This window comes from Marmota flaviventris, chromosome 9 (genome assembly GCF_047511675.1).
Source record: "Marmota flaviventris isolate mMarFla1 chromosome 9, mMarFla1.hap1, whole genome shotgun sequence".
Taxonomy (NCBI): Eukaryota; Metazoa; Chordata; class Mammalia; order Rodentia; family Sciuridae; genus Marmota; species Marmota flaviventris.
Genome location: NC_092506.1, coordinates 95568288 through 95587683, shown reverse-complemented (window position 1 = coordinate 95587683; position 19396 = coordinate 95568288). Strand labels below are relative to the sequence as shown.

At 38.8% G+C, this 19396-nt stretch overlaps 1 protein-coding gene across 1 annotated transcript in view; it reads left to right on the top strand.

Annotated features, from left to right (window-relative positions):
* The first annotated feature begins 489 nt into the window (after window positions 1-489).
* The window catches only part of Arhgap20 (Rho GTPase activating protein 20), a 125678-nt gene continuing 106771 nt past the window's right edge, over window positions 490-19396 (top strand). Inside the window, exon 1 of the mRNA XM_027930743.2 lies at window positions 490-594. Within this exon, the coding sequence (XP_027786544.1) occupies window positions 490-594 (105 nt within the window). The remainder of the gene's footprint in view (window positions 595-19396) is intronic.

Sequence of the window (19396 nt, the reverse complement as noted above, 5' to 3'; positions counted from 1 at the left end):
GAGTGGGCAGGGCTGCGTGAGAGCCGACTGTTATGCATTTCAGGCCCTCGTGCATGACCTGAGTGGGTGAGCTTCTTAGGGCAGGGCCCACTGGGAGCATAGGTCCGATACTGTCAGTCGCCTGGTCCCTAATATTATATGCACTCGGGCACCCGCGCTGCCCGCCCTCAGGGGACGGCGGAAGCCTGAAGAGGGAGGCGGGGGGCGGTCCCGGCTCCCGCGCCCAGAGCGGAGGGGGCGGGCCCGAGGCGGGGCAGGCCGTGGTTCTGACTGGCGGTCGCGGCTGTAATCGCCTGCAGCCCGCGGCGCCGCGCGCAGGCTGCGGTACATGGCCCCGACGGGAGGCGAGCCGCCCTCACCGGAGCTCGGCTCCCTACCTGAGCACGACGGTGGCGCCTAGGCACGCGCGTCGTCGCCCCTCCAGCTGCCTGCCGCGGACATGACCAATTAGCCTCTTCCTAGGCTGGGATTTGCTTGCAGATTTTCTTCATGGAAGCGATGTCCCCCCAGCAGGAGACTCTAGGTGGGCAGCCTGGGCGCTCCTCTTCCCTGACAGGAGTGTCACGAATCGCGGGAGGCCCCGGCACCAAGAAGGTGAGGAGGCTAAGCTGGGGGCCTCGAGCCTGCCGCCGCCGCAGCCCCCACGCCGGCGTGCGCCCTCCGCGTGGGTCGCCGCTCTGCTCGAGCCGGACACCGCGAGGATTTAACGTTTAACGTTCAAGGCTCCCAGCGGCGGCGCTCTCGCAGACATTCCCGCCTTCGCTCGCCCCTCACGCCGCGCCGCGCTGCCGCCGCCGCCCCCCCTCCCCCCCAGTTATCCGCGAAGCCCCCTGTTCGCGGTATCTAGAGTCTTGATTCCCTTCGCAGCGGACCGCAGCCCCCCCCCTCCCCGTCTTCATCCGCCGCCGGAACCGCAGCCCAGCATCTCCCTCGGTTCCCGAGCGCCGACTCGGATTGGGGGTCGCCTTTCCCTCCGGGGGCTGGGCACCGGATCACCGAGGTGGCCTTGGCGGGGTCAGCTCTGATGTCATCAGGGCCGGTGGCGCCTGCCCGGGCGCCACAGCCGGCGATTAGGAAGGTTGGCGGCTGCGGGGCTGCGGGGCTGCGGGCTCGGCCCCTCACCTGGCGCGGCGGAGCGGGGAAGGGTATGCTCCCACGCCGGGCGCCAAGGTCTCGGCGATACCCGGCTCCAGGGTGGTGGTCAGAGTTGGAGGTGCAGATGTAGGATGCTAACAGTCCAAGCTACGGGCGAGGAAATTTGGCCCAGCCTAGAGCCGGGCTGGGTGCGAGCCCGGTGGGCTGTGGTGGAAGGCGGAGGCGCGGGCCTGCGACCTGAGCTCCCAGCGCGCGGTTGGGGCCGGCCAGGCAGGAGAGGGACGGGGTGTCGTGTGAATGTGGGATCAGCGCGCGTTTCTTTCAAAGGTGGGAGAAGGGTTGCGGGTAACAACTTGTAGCGTTGCCTTGCCATAAAGGCGGCACGCAGAGGTGGGAGGATTCCCACCCGGGTCAGGTTTCTTTGGAACAGTTAGCTGAGCAAGTGCACGTGGGCAACGAGCTGCTGGCTGCGGCTTAGTCTTTCTCTAGAGTTGTTTTGGGTGTTTTTAGTGATATCTGCTTCCCCCTTCTGCAGCCCAAGACCTTCGGATATTTGGCCATTTTCGTTCCTTGTCATGGTGGTGCCTTTGCAGCGTTTCTGGAAACAAGTTGCGATTAGAGGGATCATCTAGCTCTTAATAAAAATGTTAAGGCATTGCGTTGCTGCTATAACTAGAGACTCGGGAAGGGGTTACACGTTACATAGGCTCCCTGCTTGTCCAGATTTTATGGCCTTTCATAAATCTTCCCATCGGGATGGTGGGTTGTCCAGAGGTCAGTTGAAGAGAAGGGAGATGGGTGCATCAGGTATAGACGTGTATGTGAGCTCCCAAGGACCTTGACCATGTCGCAGAGCAATCTAGGGGTGTCTGTGAACTTGATGTATGGGCTTTAGTGCCGGCTCAGCCTTTGATGTATTGAGACTGCCGTTTGTCCTTGTCGTTTTTTCCTCTTTAGAAATGGAGGGAGGATGTATGTGATCAACTCTATCTAAATAAACACGTGTGAATTTACCAAGTTAGCAGCACATTTAGGAAGGTAAATGAACGTTCAGTAATTGATATAGATTTTAAAGCATTGTTTATTTTTGTAAACTTAAGGAATTGGAAAAAAATCCGATTTATATTCCTGAACAATTTTCTTTTTTTTTTTTAATCAAGGTTAACTAATCATGCTGGTAAAGGGAGCAAGCATTAAAAGTAGCTTCATCATTTGTGAAGTAGTACTTGTCCAGTCAATGAAGGGTTGCTTTGCCCTTTTTTCCCATGTTCCTTTTACTCAGAATAGTCTCCTGTCTCCAAGATGGTGTCCTTCATTATAAAACATAATGGGTTGATATATTACCAAGCCAGTGCCTACTTCTCCAAGTTTGCTGGAAAAAATAAATATGAAATGAGTAAATGATGACATATAAGTGTCTACTTAAGGGTCTATTTAAATGCTAGCACTTATTGTTTGTAATTTTTTCCCGTATCTGTAATTCAAAGCATTGTGTCCCAGTTGTTCAGGCCAAAAATCTAGGATTCATTTTCAACTCATTTCCTTACTCTGCAACAACCTCCATCAGAAAAGCTACTGTCACTGGAAATGTATCTTGAATTTCTGCTTCATCTCTCACTTGTACCTTTGCAGAAACTCATTGTCTTAACACCTTTCTTGTCCTTCCATAATCCAGTCTTCATTTAGCAGTACCAAATGATATTTTTTTTTAAATGTGAATTTATCATGTTGCTCACCTGCTTAAAATCCTGAAGTGGTTTTCCATCACTTTTATAATTAAAATCTTTTCTTGGCCGCATCTGCTTCTCCCACTTACCTGCCTTCCCCCTTTCCCTTATTTGTGTATTCTTCCACCAAGTGGGTCTTCTTTTTCAAAGGTAAAGCTATCACATTCATGCCTATTTTTAAGGCCTTGCTATTTCTTCTGTACCTGCCTCAGGTCTTTATGTTGTTTACTCTTAATGTTTAGATCTTAGGTTTCCCAGAGGCCTGTTCTGATTATCTAAAAGAAAGTTGCCTTTGGTCATACTCTGTACCTTCAGCTTTATCTTCATTAGCATTACACTTTGCCTGGTATTTTCTTATTTGCTTTCTCATCTGTTACCTGCACCCCTCACCAGATTTTGAAAACCTTTAGGATGGACACATTATCTATATTGTTTTAGGCTCTCTTCTCAGTGCCTAGAATGCATAATGAGATATCTCAGAGAAGGCACTCAAATCTCAACATGAAATTCATTTATGTTTTGTGTAGTTTATATGCATAGCTCGCAGTTAATTTTGTACAATAATTTTAGTGCACCTGTGGTTTGATTGCAGTCTGTTACATGAGGGTTAGCCTGGAACTTTGCACTTGTAGCTTAATATCAGTGCTCAAAAAGTTTCCGATTTTAGAGCATTTTGGATTTCAGATTTTTAAAATAGAGATATTCAACCTGTAGACCAAAGTGTGTTTAGTTATTTATCATTTATCATTTGCATTATTTCCAGTTTTTGACTGTTACAATGTGAATGTTCATGTACGAATCTACATGGAACTTTGATTTTGTTTGAGGTAAACACTTAGTATAAAATTACTGGGTCATTTTTTTAGGTATATACTTAACTTCTAAGACAGTGTTAAGGTTTTTTTTTTTTTTTCCCCCAAAGTGATTTCACAGTCTCATGAGTAGTGTTTTGGAGTTCAATTTTTCCACATTTTCCCCACACTTGTTATCATCTATGTTTTTATTTATAGTTGTACTAGTGGGGTGTAAATTAGTATTCAGTGGTTTTGATTTGTGTTTCCTTAATAACTATGATTTTGAGCATCTTTCATGTGCTTATCTTGAGCCATATGTTATCTTTGGTTGAGTGTTTATTTTAATATTTTGCTCAGTTTTAATTGCTGTTAGCTTTATTATTGAGTTTTGAGAGTAATTGATATATTCTGGTTTCAAATCCTTTGTCATATATGAGATTTGTAAAATGTTTTCTCTGTCTGTGACTTGTCTTTCAGTCTCCAAATAGCATCTTCCAAAGAAAAGAATTTCTTTCATTTTAGTGGTACCTAATTTGTTAATTTTTTTCCTTTAATTTTATATAATTGTAATTAATTTAAATTTAAATAACCATTTTTTAACGGTTGCTATATTGGACAGCACAGATCCAGAAGGAGAGATAAACAGTAACAACAATTACTGGCTGTGGTGGCACACACCTGTATTCCTAGCAACTTGGGAGGCTGAGGCAGGAGGATCTCGAGTTCAGAGCCAGTCTTAGCAACTTAGCAAGGCCTTTGGCAAATCAGCAAGACCTGTCTCTAAATAAAATGCAAAAAAGGACTGGGAATATGACCTAGTGGTTAAGTGTCCCTGAATTCAATATTTGGTACAAAAAAATAATAGTAAATGATAATAACTTATTAAAGAAATAGACAAAACCCTTATGTGGACAAATATGGGTGTTGAGCCAGATCAATCTGCATTAGGGTATTCAAGAGAAGACCTTTTTGAAATTACCGTTAATTCTTCTATGAGTGAAAAAATAGTATGCTATAAAAAGATTTCAGGAAATTCAAAGGTCTTAAGACAGGTATGTTTGAGGTACTAATGTGTAGATACTATATAAGACGTTACTATCTTTATTTAATAATTACATTTATTTTAACCTCAAGTAGAGTTAACTGGCTGGGTCACTTACCATATTTGTCAAAGGATTTGGCCATTTCTAAAAATCAAATCCACCCTCAAAGGACAAAGATTTTCCATTGAAAATTTGAGGCTCTTCAAAAGAATATACAATAAATTCACATAATAATTACAAAAAAACAGTGTTCTAAATAAAATGGCATCATACAGCTAATGCTGATAACCACATTTGTGCAGAACAGTTTTAATGTCTGGAAGCACATATTTGAATCATGGGACGATATGTGTCAGGATGTTATGATTTGGATGTGAGTTATCCTCCCAGAAGCTCCTGTTAATGCAGGAATATTTAGAGATAAAATTTGGATTATGAGAGATGTAACTAATCAATCCATCCTAGTTTGAATGGACTGACTTGAGAGTAATTGTAGACTGGTGAGGCATGGCTGAAGGAGGTGAGTCACTGGGGGAATGCACCAGAAATGTGCATCTTCCTTGTGGCCCCCTCCCCTCTTCTCTGCTTCCTGGCCACCATGATTTGAGCATCCTTCTTCTTTGGGCCCTTTCTTGGGTACTGCCTTTCCTTGGACCCAGAGCAATGGAGTCAGCCATGTATGGACTGAGACCTCAGAAACCATGAGCTCCAAATAAACTTTTCCTCCTCTAAGTTGTTCTTGTCAGGTATTTTGGTCTTAGAGACAAAAAACTGTTGACTAAAGCAGACTCAAACACATTGACTCTCTGGTTTCACTTATTAATTGAAAACTGTTAAAATAGGTGAGTTTGGGAATAGGGAAGAGACAGAAAACCAGTTAGTTTTAACATCTTAAAATGCAGCTGCTGTTATAAAGTCCATTCTTTTCTGTCTACATTCTCTGGGTTGATATCATTTATAGTGCTTCATGATAGAACACCCCCAAGAACTGACTTGGACCACGTGTGTGTCTGATACTGGGGCTTGAGTGAAACCTCCTAGTGAATAAGCTTTAGTTTTACTTTTCTGTATTGAGAAAAACACTATGCCCGTACTTCAGCCAGTATCCTGCTAAGCCCATCTCTGGTGTTATTCACAAAATAAGTTGCATTAAATCAGGTGCATAAGATGTTTTGTTAACATTCGCTGTAGCCACTAGGTAAATGTTTAGTAAACATTGACTAATAGTGACAATCAGTGATACAATCCCTGGTATAATTACTTTGGTACCTTTTGAGGTTTACACCTTGGTATCTGTTATTTTTCAATTTTTTGTATGAGGCAGTTGTATTTTAAGAGCTTTTTGGCCAGACCTGATTTCCATGCTGATACCTCAGCCTTGCTTTCTGTTGGAAAACTTGACTTATTTCCCAGATAGATACATAGGACTATATTTCAAATTTATGTGTGGGTGCTCTGAATCCTGTACCTCAGATAATTCTGTTGTGGAAAATCCTGTGTATGGGAAACCCAGCTAAAACTTTCAATTCAATAGGCGTTTTTATTATATATCTTGAGTCTAAGAAACACTCTTATATTCAATTTTTCTTACTTAAAATATGAGCACAATAATTTATTTTAACATGGAAGAAAAAATATTTAACTTTTTGTAACTCTAAAATTCATATATTAGAATAGAATAAGTCATAGTTTTTATAAAATCAAAGGTAATCTTTATTTTATGTATTTGTCTAAAATTCCCTGTGACTTCAGAATTCTCCCAGGTTATGATTTGGTGAAAATTCTGCAAGACAAATGGCATATGTTCAATGGGCTGAAAAGTGAGAAAACTGATGGTACCTACAGAAAATGAAATAGACTCCAATCAATGACTTAGATTTCTGAATTCTTTCACAGTTCTTATCCTTCTGTTCTGGATGTGGTGTATGTTCTTTTCAATATAGAGGCATCTTGTGCCTTATAGGACCACATACAAAATTAACCCAAACATGTAATTATATAATTTGCCTGCTTGTTAATTTAATTTGCTGCTAAAACATGTTATAAACTATAAAGTGTCACAAAAGTACCTATATAATGTTAAGTTTACATATGTGTATATATATATGGGGCTTGCAAGCAACACAACCCAGTTTATTTTATAATTTTTTAATCTTATTTATCTAGGACAAGTTTAGATTAGAAACTTCCAACTGACAGGAGGAGCAGCCCTATCAGCACTGTATGTCAGTGGTGTGCTGAGTAGTCTTGACCTAATTTTGATAGACACCTGTCAAGTGGCATAACTGAAATGTAAAACCTGTTTTTGGACGTCTGGTCACTTGTTTGTGGCATCTGAAAATGGAATTTATGTGTGACCACATCAGGTCACATATCAAAGATCTGGAACACCCAGCTGTTCTGTGGCCTTTTGCTTTCCTATTTACCTGGGACCTAATTTACACCTAGGAGTGTCTGCATTCCTTCTTCTATCCCTGTATGGACCCACTTGAACCTCAACTTTGAAAATAGTTGTTACTAGGTGACACTATGTGTGAATCTATATAGACTTGGGTCTGTTTTTTATTCTTATTTGCTATACTGTTTTTTTACCATTAAGTCTTTCGGATTTGATCACAGTACTTTTCCCCTCTGCATGAGGAAAATGACAGGCTACCTATATAAAGCAGATCTTCCGAACCATTGCAGATGTGTCTGATACATTCAACCCCTTGGCCCTCAGGCAAATGAATGGGTACTGGGGTAGCCAGAATGCCTGTTTATCTTAGTGTGCCATGGTTGTACAAATAATATCATTTTGTGTGGGCCATAATGTGAAAAAATGTAGAGGAACTCTGCCCTGTATGGGATTATTATGTAGAGAGCATTGATGATCCACCCTATATACTCAAATACTGCTAAAAGGAAATCATGAGCAAAATTTGAAACTGGTAGCTTTGCTCAGGAAGAAAATCCAGCCAAGTTGAAGGCCCAGATTTCCTCATGGGCAGGAGTGGAAGCAGAGGAATAAAGAATAATGTATAAGAGAAATTCTGATATTCTCATATTTACTTAGGCATACATTTAAACACTTCGAAGCTTACTATGTATGTTACATTTTCACAGAACTTTTTATTTCAAAGGACTTTCATAATACCTTTTGATTCTTTGTGGTAAATAAGACAGATATTTATTTTAAAGAGAATCTGAGAAATTATATGATAGAACTAGGGCCTAGAATTAAAGCCCAGTGTCTGTCTTCTAGTCCAGTGCCCATTCTACATTACATAGATTTTCATGTTTATTGTACATCAAAGTGGTAAATCTCTTGTGGAAAGAGGGAAGAGCCAAAATAAAAGCACTTTTTCTTAAACTCATAAAGGAGTTTATATCCCGCCACAGTAGTCTGTACTGTGGTATTTATTTTAGTTAAATGTTCAAACTGATTGTGGATGGAATGGTTTATGAATGAAAAAATATTATACTTATTTATCACAGTGCAGACTGACACTGGGCAGAATGCTTTAGCTTACCCAGTGGTCAAAATATCACTCCGATAATAGGAGCCAGAAGCAAGGTGCAAGGTTAAAAATAAGCCTCTTTTTCGCTTGTAGAGCCAGTGTCTTTGAACTATAATTGTTCAGTGACTTGGCTATGTCTTCAAAAATAAATGTTGCAGGCAGGCAGGGGAGGCAAAAAAGAAAGTTTATTTCTCACTAAATTGCACAGACTAGTCAGAAAAGGACTGATTTAAATAAGGTCAAATTTAAATAAACTAATTTATAAATTTTATTAAACATTTTTTTTCTAGCCTTGAAAATCTGGAGTTCTTTAAACACTTTCTGCAAAGTCCTTATTTTAATACTATTCTTATTTATTTTACATGCCTGAAAGTGACTTGTCCACCATTTCATTTGACTTTGCTTGAAATGCTTGGATTTTGTTTCTAAGCAAAATATGAAAAATTGCAGTTCACCTCTGACTTAAATCTTTCATCCCGTTCCTTTTGTTGATGCTTTATTTTCATATAATTACTTTGAGAGCCAAGAAATGTCTAGAGTCAGAATAATTTAGACATTACAAAAATAGTGTTGTGTATCTTGTGTAACCAGAAGTTAAAATTCCAATGAGAGTTTACAGGCAGGTTTTTATGAAACAAGTGTTTTCTGAGTTAAGAATAAAAATACGAAACTCTTTTTTCTTCATTTACGTGTGTATAACTTCATTTTTCTACATCGACACACTTGGGCTAGCATCTTAAAAATCATATGTAGAGGATGTTAATTCATTCACATAACACACAGCTCTTGAATTTACTGTGTGAAAACCCTAAATAGGGAATGGGAAGAATGGTGGCAAGCCACAATAAGCAGGTGGGCACATTCCACATATCTCTGAGAAATTCAGATGGAGAGTCACTGAAACATTTTGCATAAAAATATACTGGACAAAAAAGACAAGTAATTTTTCATTTTCATTTATTATACTTCAGATGATTGCTACAAGGAAGAAGAAAATTACAGCTTCTGGCTATGAACCAGTGTGCCCAAAATTAGTAGTTAGGTAGTTAAGTTTTTTTTTTTTTAACAAACTTAATTAATATGCCATACAGTTTACCCACTTAAAGTGTCCAATTCAATAACTTTTAGAATATTTGTAGAATTGTGCATCCATCACCATACTTCTTAGTCATGATCTCCTAATCCCATCTCCCCAAACCTTAGATAAACATTAATTTATGCTGTCTCTTGTGGTAAAATGAGTTGGACGTGACCTTCTTATGTTCATATATGAATACGCGACACGACCAATGTAATTCCACATTATGTGCAACCACAAAAATGGGAAGTTATACTTCATGTATGTATGATATATCAAAATATATTCTACTGTTATGTATAACTAAAAAGAACAAATAAATTTTTAATTCTAAAAAAATCAATTCAATATACATAAATTGAAATAATATTCAATAATTGAATTATAACATTCAATAAAGTATAAAATTTATGCTGTCTCATTTGCTTATTCTGTAGCATTTATATTAATGGAATCATATATGGTCTTTTGTGACTTTTCTCTAAATTAGGATGTTTTCAGGTTCATTCATGTTATGACATGTATCAGTATTTTATTTCTTTTGTTGCCAAATTATACTTTATTGTATAAATATATAAAATATTTGTTTATCTTTTCATAAGTTGATTGATGTTGAGGCTGTTTTTACTTTTGACTATATGAATAGTGCTGCAGTAAACACTTTTGTGCAAGTCTTTGTTGAACATATGTTCAAAAAAATGAGAAATGTTCTCATTTCTCATGAATATGCACCTAGGACTGGAATTGCAGGATCATGTAACCATTTGAGGAACTGTCGAGTTATTTTCCAAAGTGACTGCATTGTTTTACATGCCCACCAGTAGTGTATGAGTCCAACTTTTCTAAGCCCTCACCAATAAATTATGTATCACTTTTTATTTTAGTCATCCTAATTTGCATGGAGTGACTTCTCATTGTGATATTTACTTCAAATCTTGGAATTGTCTAGTTTGTCTGGGCTTTTATTTTCTTTCATGTGTTAGGTGACATGTCTAGAAAATCATTGATTGCCTCATTCCCAGATAGCCAATATTTATGGTCATGGGTTTTTTTTCCTAAGATTTTTATAATTTTAGCTCTTTCCTTTTAGATATTTAAATTGATTTTTAGTTATTTTTTTGTGTTTGGAGTGAGTTAGAAGTCCAAGTTTATTCTTTTATTTTTTTATTGTTCTAATCAGTTGTACATGATAGCAGAACGTTCTTCAATTCATTGTACACAAATGGAGCACAATTTTTTACTACTCTGGTTGTACATGAAGTAAAGTCATTCCATTCATGTAAATCATACATGTACCTAGAGTAATGATGTTCCTCTCATTCCCCCATCTTTCCTGTCCCCCCCCCTTCCTCCCTTTTGTCCAATACAAAGTTCCTCCACTCATCTCATGACCCCTCATTATGGATTGGCATCCACTTATCAGAGAAAACATTTGTCCTTTGGTTTTTTGTGATTGGCTTATTTTGCTTAGCATGATACTCTCCAACCCCATCCATTTACCTGAAAGTGCAATAACATTATTCTATTTTATTGCTAAGTAATATTGCATTGTGTATATATATCACAGTTTCTTTATCCATTCATCTATTGAAGGGCATCTATGTTGGTTCCACAGTTTGGCTATTGTGAATTGTGCTGCTATAAACACTGATGTAGCTGAGTCACTGTAGTATGCTGTTTTTTCAGTCCTTTGGGTATAGACCAGGGAGTGGAATAGCTGGCTCAAGTGGTGGTTCCATTCGAAGTTTAAGGAATGTCCATACTACTTTCCAAATTGGCTGCACCAATTTTCATTCCCACCAGCAATGTATGAGTGTGCCTTTCCCCCACATCGTTGCCAACACTTATTGTTTGTTTTCTTGATAACTGCCATTCTGACAGGAGTGAGATGAAATCTTAGTTTTCATTTACATTTTTCTAATTGCTAGAGACATTGAATATTTTTTCATATATTTGTTGATTATCTTCTGAGAAGTGTCTGTTCAGTTCCTTAGCCTATTTATTGATTGGGTTGTTTGGTTGTTTTTGTTTTGTTTTGTTTTGTTTTTGGTGTTAAGTTTTTTGAGTTCTTTATATCTTGGAGATTAGTGCTCTATCTGATATGCATGTGGTAAAAATTTTCTCCCATTCTGTAGGCTCTCTCTTCACTGATTTTTTTTTCTCAGAAGTTTTTTTAGTTTGAATCCATCCCATTTATTGACTCTTGATTTTATTTCTTGCACTTCAGGAGTCTTGTTAAGGAAGTCAGGGCCTAATCCGACATGATGAAGATTTGGGTCTACTTTTTCTTCTATTAGGCATAGTATCTCTAGTCTAATTCCTAGGTCCTTGATCCACTCTGAGTTGAGTTTTGTGCATGGCGAGAGATAGGCATGTAGTTTCATTTTGCTGCATATAAATTTCCAGTTTTCTCAGCACCATTTGTTGAAGAGGCTATCTTTTCTCCAATATGTTTTTGGCAACTTTGTCTAATATAAGATAACTGTAATTTTGTGGGTTAGTCTCTGTGTCCTCTATTCTGTACCATTTGTCTACAAGTCTGTTTTGGTGCCAGTGTTATGCTGTTTTGTTATTATGGCTCTGTAGTATAGTTTAAGGTCTGGTATTACTATGCTTCCTGCTTCATTCTTTTAGCTAAGAATTGCTTTGGCTATTCTGGGTCTCTTATTTTTCCAAATGAATTTTTTTTTATTGGTTGTTCAAAACATTACAAAGCTCTTGACATATCATATTTCATACATTAGATTCAAGTGGGTTATGAACTCCCATTTTTACCCCCAATACAGATTGCAGAATCATATCGGTTACACATCCACAATTTTACATAATGCCATATTAGTAACTGTTGTATTCTGCTGTTGTTTTGCTCTTCCTTTTCTAGGGCTTTGAGATGAAGTATGAGCTCATTTATTTGTTGGTTTTTTTCTTTTTTTGAGGAATGACCTCCAGGAAATGAATTTCCCTCTTAAAACTGCTTTCATTGTGTCCCATAGATTCCGATATGTTGTATCTGTATTTTCATTTATCTCTAAGAATTTTTTGATTTCCTCCTTTATGTCTTCTGTAACTCATTGATCATTCAGTAACATATTGTTCATTTTCCATGTGATGTAGGATTTTTCCTTCCTTCTTTTATCATTGATTTCCAGTTTCATTCCATTATGATCAGATAAAATGCATGGTATTATCTCCACCCCTTTATATTTACTGAGGGTTGCCCTATGGCATAATATATGGTCTATTTTTGAGAAGGATCCATGTGCTGCTGAGAAAAAAGTATATCCACTTGATGATGGTTAATATATTCTATATATGTCAGTTAAGTCTAGGTTATTGATTATGATATTGAGTTCTATAGTTTCTTTATTCAACTTTTGTTTGGAGGATCTGTCCAATGGTGAGAGAGGTGTGTTGAAGTCACCCATAATTATTGTGTTGTGGTCTATTTGATTCTTGAACTTGAGGAGAGTTTGTCTTATGAACGTTGCAGCACCATTATTTGGTGCATAAATATTGATAATTGTTATGTCTTGTTGGTGAATGGTTCCTTTTAACAGTATATAATGTCCTTCCTTATCCCTTTTGATTAACTTAGTCTTGAAGTCGATTTTATTCGATATGAGGATGGCCAGCCCTGCTTACTTACGAGGACCGTGTGCGTGGTATATTTTTTCCCAACCTTTCACCTTCAGCCTGTGTATGTCTTTTCCAATCAGATGTGTCTCCTGGAGGCAGCATATTGTTGGATTTGTTTTTTTAATCCATGTTATCAGCCTATGTCGCTTTATTGGAGAGTTTAAGCCATTAACGTTTAGAGTTACTATTGATATTGGTTTGTACTTTCAGCCATGTTTGATTATTTATCTTTTTTTTAATTTAGTTTGTTTCTCCATGATTAGCTTTCCCCCCGCCCTCTGTCTTTACTGAGGTACTTCCCACTGTTGGTTTTGGTTATTGTTTTTCATTTCTTCCTTGTATAGTGTTTTGCTCAAGATGCTTTGCAGTGCTGGTTTTCTGGCTGCAAATTCTTTTAACTTTTGTTTATCGTGAAAGATTTTTATTTCGTTGTCGTACCTGAAGCTTAATTTTGCTGGATACAAAATTCTTGTTTGGCATCCATTGTCTTTCAGTGTTTGAAATACGTTGTTCCAGGATCTTCTCGCTTTCAGCGTCTGTGATGCAAAATCCGTTGTTAACCTTATTGGTTTACCCCTGAATGTTATCTGCTTCCTTTCTCTTGTAGCTTTTAATATTTTCTCTTTGTTCTGTGTATTGGATATCTTCATAACAATGTGTCTTGGCGTTGGTCTATTGTGATTTTGTATGCTCAGTGTCCTGTATGCATCTACAATTTGTATATCCATTTCCTTTTTTATTTCTGGAAAGTTTTCTATAATTATTTCATTCAGCAGGTTGCTCATTCCCTTGGTTTGAACCGCTATACCTTCCTCTATCTCGATCACTCTTAAGTTTGGTTTTTTTATGTTATCCCATATCTCTTGGATGTTTTTCTCATGATTTTTTACCAGCATTTCTGAGTTAGCTAGACTCTTTTCAAGATGATATATTTTGTCTTCATTATCTGACGTTCTGGCTTCTACTTGCTCCACTCTGTTAGTGATACTCTCATTTGAGTTTTTAATTTGGTTTATAGTTTCCTTCATTTCTAGAATTATTGTTTGATTTTTTTAATAATCTCTATCTCCTGATAAAGATGCTTATTTGCTTCTTTTATCTGTTTATGTAATTCATTTTTAATGTGTTCTTTCACTGTTTGAATTTGCTGTCTCATATCCTCTTTAAGGTTCCATTCCATCTGTCTAAGGTATTCCTTGAGTTCTTTATTTGACCATTTTTTCTGATGCCCTCTAGGTCCTCCTGAATATTTAGGCTGTCCTGCATGGTTTGTACTCCTTTTCTTCCTTGCTTTTTCATGCTGCTCATGTTACTTCTTGTTCTGTTTGACTGCTGAGTTACTGTTTACTCCTATAAATTTATTTGATGCTTGGGAGGAAAGGTATTAGAAGGGAAGGGAAGAAGTCACTAAAGAGAATGAGAGTAAGCAGGTAGAATTCAAGGAAGGGGGAATAAGGAAATTGAAAAGAAATGAAAAGACAAAAGAAAAAAAATAGAAAAGAAAAAAGAAAAAAAAATTAAAAAATCAAAAAAATTAAAATTAAAAAAATAATTACAAAAATATTTTTAAAAATTTAAAAAACAAAAAAAATGAAAATGAAAAAAACCCAAATAATAATTAAAAAAATTAATAAATGCAGTCTTAGAGTTTGATTAACTTCTCTTCCAGTAGGTGGAGCTGTGCCCACCGGACCAAGCTTCTCCTCTCAATACGCGGGAACCAATCACTGTGCAGCATCTCCTCCTCGCAGACTTGGCGGGTCTCCAATCCTGAGTGCCTAGGGCCTTCTCTTGTGTCTAGTCACTTCCCCACGTTTTCTCACGCCAGGCCCTGCTCACCGGTGATGCTCACCACAATACTGGCTACACGCCAGGTCTGCTGCTCCCGGGAGCCCTATTTTCTTGAACGACTGGGCATACTCTCCCTGTTTGCCATTCCCTCAGACCCTAAGTTTGTGGAGCTTCTGGCTGAGAACCCTCAGCGAATTTTGCTTGCCCTCCGGTAGCCACGCCCCCGGTAGCTGGTGCAAGAGACCTTAGTTGTCAGCACTGGTGGGAGCGGTAGCCGGGGGTTCAGCGCCGTGGGTCCTGCGCCACTCCTGATTCCCTCACGGGAGAGCTGGGAGGGGCCCTTAAGGTTTCCCCGCTGTGTGGAGAGGGAGGGCTAGGGGGTTACACACCTGTCGCCACCGGTTTCAATGAAGTTATCTCCTCCGCCGCATTCTGGTGACGTCAGTTCCCTGCCATGGTGGTATCCCATGCAAATGGCGACAGTTCGTTCTCTTTGCCGGATGACCAATGCAACGGGTGGGTCCTGACTGGCTCTCCCAAGCCCCGTCTCAATCCTGTGGCCACTGCCTATGAAGGCTCAGTTGGTATTAACTTCTGCAGGTTCAGACGCGCCGACCAGTTGTTTCAGCGGGATCGTTTAGTGCTGAGTCACAGCGGTTTGTCTCTGGTCCCACCGCGGCCGGGGGCAGAGCCAGGCTATATTAAAACTTGAACATTGGCAACAGACCTTCTTCTAGTGACCTAAATATGCCGCGATGCGCACAAAGACACGCGGCTCCCTCCCTAACTCGCTGCGGGCGACCACGGCAGCGCCCAGCAGCTGGGCTGCTCTGTGTCAGCCCAAGGTGGCGCGAGGGCGGCTCTGACGGCTGCTCCAACCGTGGATTCGAGAGCCTTTCCAAATGAATTTCATGATTGCTTTTCTATTTCTATAATGTATGATGTTGGGATTTTAATTGGAATTGCATTAAATCTGTGTAGTGCTTTTGGTAGTATGAACATTTTGGCAACATTAATTTTTGCCTATCCAAGAACATGGGATATCTTTCCATCTCCTAAGGTCTTCTTCAATGTCTTTCTTTTTAGTGTTCTGTAGTTTTCCTTGTAGAGGTCTTTCACCTCTTTTGTTAAATTGATTCCCAAGTTGTTGGGTTTTTTAATTTCCTTCCTTCCTTCCTTCCTTCCTTGCTTCCTTCCTTCCTTCCTTCCTTCTTTCTATTATGAATGGGTTGGTTTTCCTAATTTCTCTTTTAGAGGATTCATCAGTGATGTAGACAAATGCATTTGATTTATGGGTATTGATTTTATATCCTGCTGCTTTGCTGAATTCATTTATTAATTTCTAGAAGTTTTCTGGGGGAATCTTTTGGATCCTCTAAGTATAGAATCATGTGGTGGCAAATAGTGATAGTTCCAGTTCTTCTTTTCCTATTTTTATCTCTTTAATTTCGTTTGTCTGTCTTAATTGCTCTGGCTGGAATTTCAAGGACTGTGTTAAATAGAAGCAGTGAAAAAGGTTATCCCTTTCTTGTTCCTATATTTAGAGGGAATGCTTCCAATTTTTCTCCTTTTAGAATGATATTGGCCTTGGGCTGAGCATAGATAGCTTTTACAATGTTGAGGTATATTCCTACTATCCCTAGTTTTTTGGGTTTTTTTAGTGTTTTGAACATGAAAGGGTGCTATATTCTGTTAAATGCTCTCTCTGTATCTATTGATATAATCATATGATTCTTATCTTTGAGTCTGTTGATGTGGTGAATTATATTCATTGATTTCCATTATGTTGAACCAACCTTGTATCCCTGGGATGACTCCTACTTGATCATGCTATTTTTGTATGCGATTTGTCAGAATTTTATTGAGAATTTTTTCATCTATGTTCATCAAGGATATTGGTATGATGTTTACTTTCCTTGATGAGAATTGTCTACCTTTGGTAGTAGGGTGATATTAGCTTCATTAGAATGAGTTTGAAAGGGTTTCCTCCTTTTCTATTTCATGGAATAATTTGAGAAGTATTGGTATTAATTCTTCTCTGCAGGTCTTGTAGAATTTGGCTGAGAATTCCTGTGGTCCCAGCTTTTCTTGGTTGGTAGGCTTTTTATGGCATCTTCTATTTCCTTGCTTGAAATTGATTTGTTTAAAGGATTGTGTATGTCCTTCTGATTCAGTTTGGTCAGATCATATGCCTCTAGAAATTTGTTGATGCCTTCAAAATTTTCTATTTTACTAGAGTATATACTTTTAAAATAGTTTCTAATTTTCTTCTATATTTCAGTAGTGTCTGTTGTAATGTTTCCTTTTCCATCCAAAATTTTTGTAATTTGTGTTTTCTTTCTCCTTTTTGCTAGGGGAGTGAGGGTTTATCAATTTTATTTATTTTTTAAAAGAACCAGCTTTTTGTGTATTGTCAATTATATCAATTGTTTTTGTTGTTGTTGTTTCAATTTCATTAATTTCAGGCCTGATTTTAATCATTTCCTCTCTTCTATTACTTTTGGTGATGGTGTGTCCTTCTTTTTCTAGGGCTTTAAGATGTAATTTCAGGTGGTATATTTGTTGATTTTTTTCTTCTTTTAATGAATGAGCCAATGCAATGAACTTTCCTTTTAGCATTGTCTTCATAGTGTCACAGAGATTTTGATATGTTGTATCGGAGTCCTCATTTGCCTCTAAGAATTGTTTTATCACCCTGCTAATGTCTTCTGTTATCCATGCATCATTCAGTAGCATGTTATTTAGTCTCCAGGTGTTCGAGTAACTTCTATTTTTTATTTTATCATAGATTTCTAATTTCATTCCATTATGGTCAGATAGAATGAAAGGCAGTAGCTCTCTAATTTTTTGTATTTGATAAGACTTGCTTTGTGGCATAACATATGGTCTATTTTATTTTATTTTTTATTTTTTTTTATTGGTTGTTCAAAACATTACAAAGCTCTTGACATATCATATTTCATACATTTGATTCAAGTGGGTTATGAACTCCCATTTTTACCCCATATACAGATTGCAGAATCACATCGATTACACATCCACGTTTTTACATATTGCCATACTAGTGACTGTTGAATTCTGCTCTCTTTCCTATCCTCTACTATCCCCCCTCCCCTCCCCTCCCATCTTCTCTCTCTACCCCATCTACTGTAATTCATTTCTCTCCCTTGATTTTTTCCCTTTCTCCTCACATCTTCTTATATGTAATTTTGTATAACAATGAGGGTCTCCTTCCATTTCCATGCAGTTTCCCTTCTCTCTTCCGTTCCCTCCCACCTCTCATCCCTGTTTAATGTTAATCTTTTTCTCATGCTCTTCCTCCCTGCTCTGTTTTTAGTTGCTCTCCTTATATCAAAGAAGACATTTGGCATTTGTTTTTTAGGGATTGGCTAGCTTCACTCAGCATAATCTGCTCTAATGCCATCCATTTCCCTGCAAATTCCATGATTTTGTCATTTTTTAGTGCCGAGTAATACTCCATTGTGTATAAATGCCACATTTTTTAATCCATTCATCTATTGAAGGGCATATAAGTTGGTTCCACAGTCTAGCTATTGTGAATTGTGGTGCTACGAACATCTATGTAGCAGTATCCCTATAGTACGCTCTTTTAAGGTCTTCAGGGAATAGTCCGAGAAGGGCAATAGCTGGTTCAAATGGTGGTTCCATTCCCAGCTGTCCCAGGAATCTCCATACTGCTTTCCAAATTGGTCGCACCAATTTTCAGTCCCACCAGCAATGTACAAGTGTACTCTTTTCCCCACATCCTCGACAGCACTTGTTGTTGTTTTGACTTCATAATGGCTGCCAATCTTACTGGAGTGAGATGGTATCTTAGGGTGTTTTTTGTTTTTTCTTTAATTTTTATTGTTGGTTGTTCAAAACATTACATAGTTCTTGACAAATCATATTTCACACTTTGATTCAAGTGGGTTATGAACTCCCATTTTTACCCCGTATACAGATTGCAGCATCATATCGGTTACACATCCACTGTTTTACATATTGCTATACTAGTGTCTGTTGTATTCTGCTGCCTTTCCTATCCTATACTATCCCCCCTCCCCTCCCCTCCCCTCCCATCTTCTCTCTCTACACCATCTACTGTAATTAATTTCTCTCCCTTGTTTTTTTTCCCCTTTCCCCTCACTTCCTCTTGTATGTAATTTTGTATAACCATGAGGGTCTCCTTCCATTTCCATGCAGTTTCCCTTCTCTTTCCTTTTCCCTCCCACCTCTCACCCCTGTTTAATGTCAATCTTCTTCTCATGCTCTTCCTCCCAACTCTGTTCTTAGTTACTCTCCTTATATCAAAGAAAACATTTGGCATTTGTTTTTTAGGGATTGGCTAGCTTCACTCAGCATAATCTGCTCTAATGCCATCCATTTCCCTGCAAATTCTATGATTTTGTCATTTTTTAATGCAGAGTAATACTCCATTGTGTATAACTGCCGCATTTTTTTTATCCATTCGTCTATTGAAGGGCATCTAGGTTGTTTCCACAGTCTTGCTATTGTGAATTGTGCTGCTATGAACATAGATGTAGCAGTGTCCCTGTAGCATGCTCTTTTTAGGTCTTTATGGAATAGACCGAGAAGGGGAATAGCTGGGTCAAATGGTGGCTCCATTCCCAGCTTTCCAAGAAATCTCCATACTGCTTTCCAAATTGGCTGCACCAATTTGCAGTCCCACCAGCAATGTACAAGTGTACCCTTTTCCCACATCCTCTCC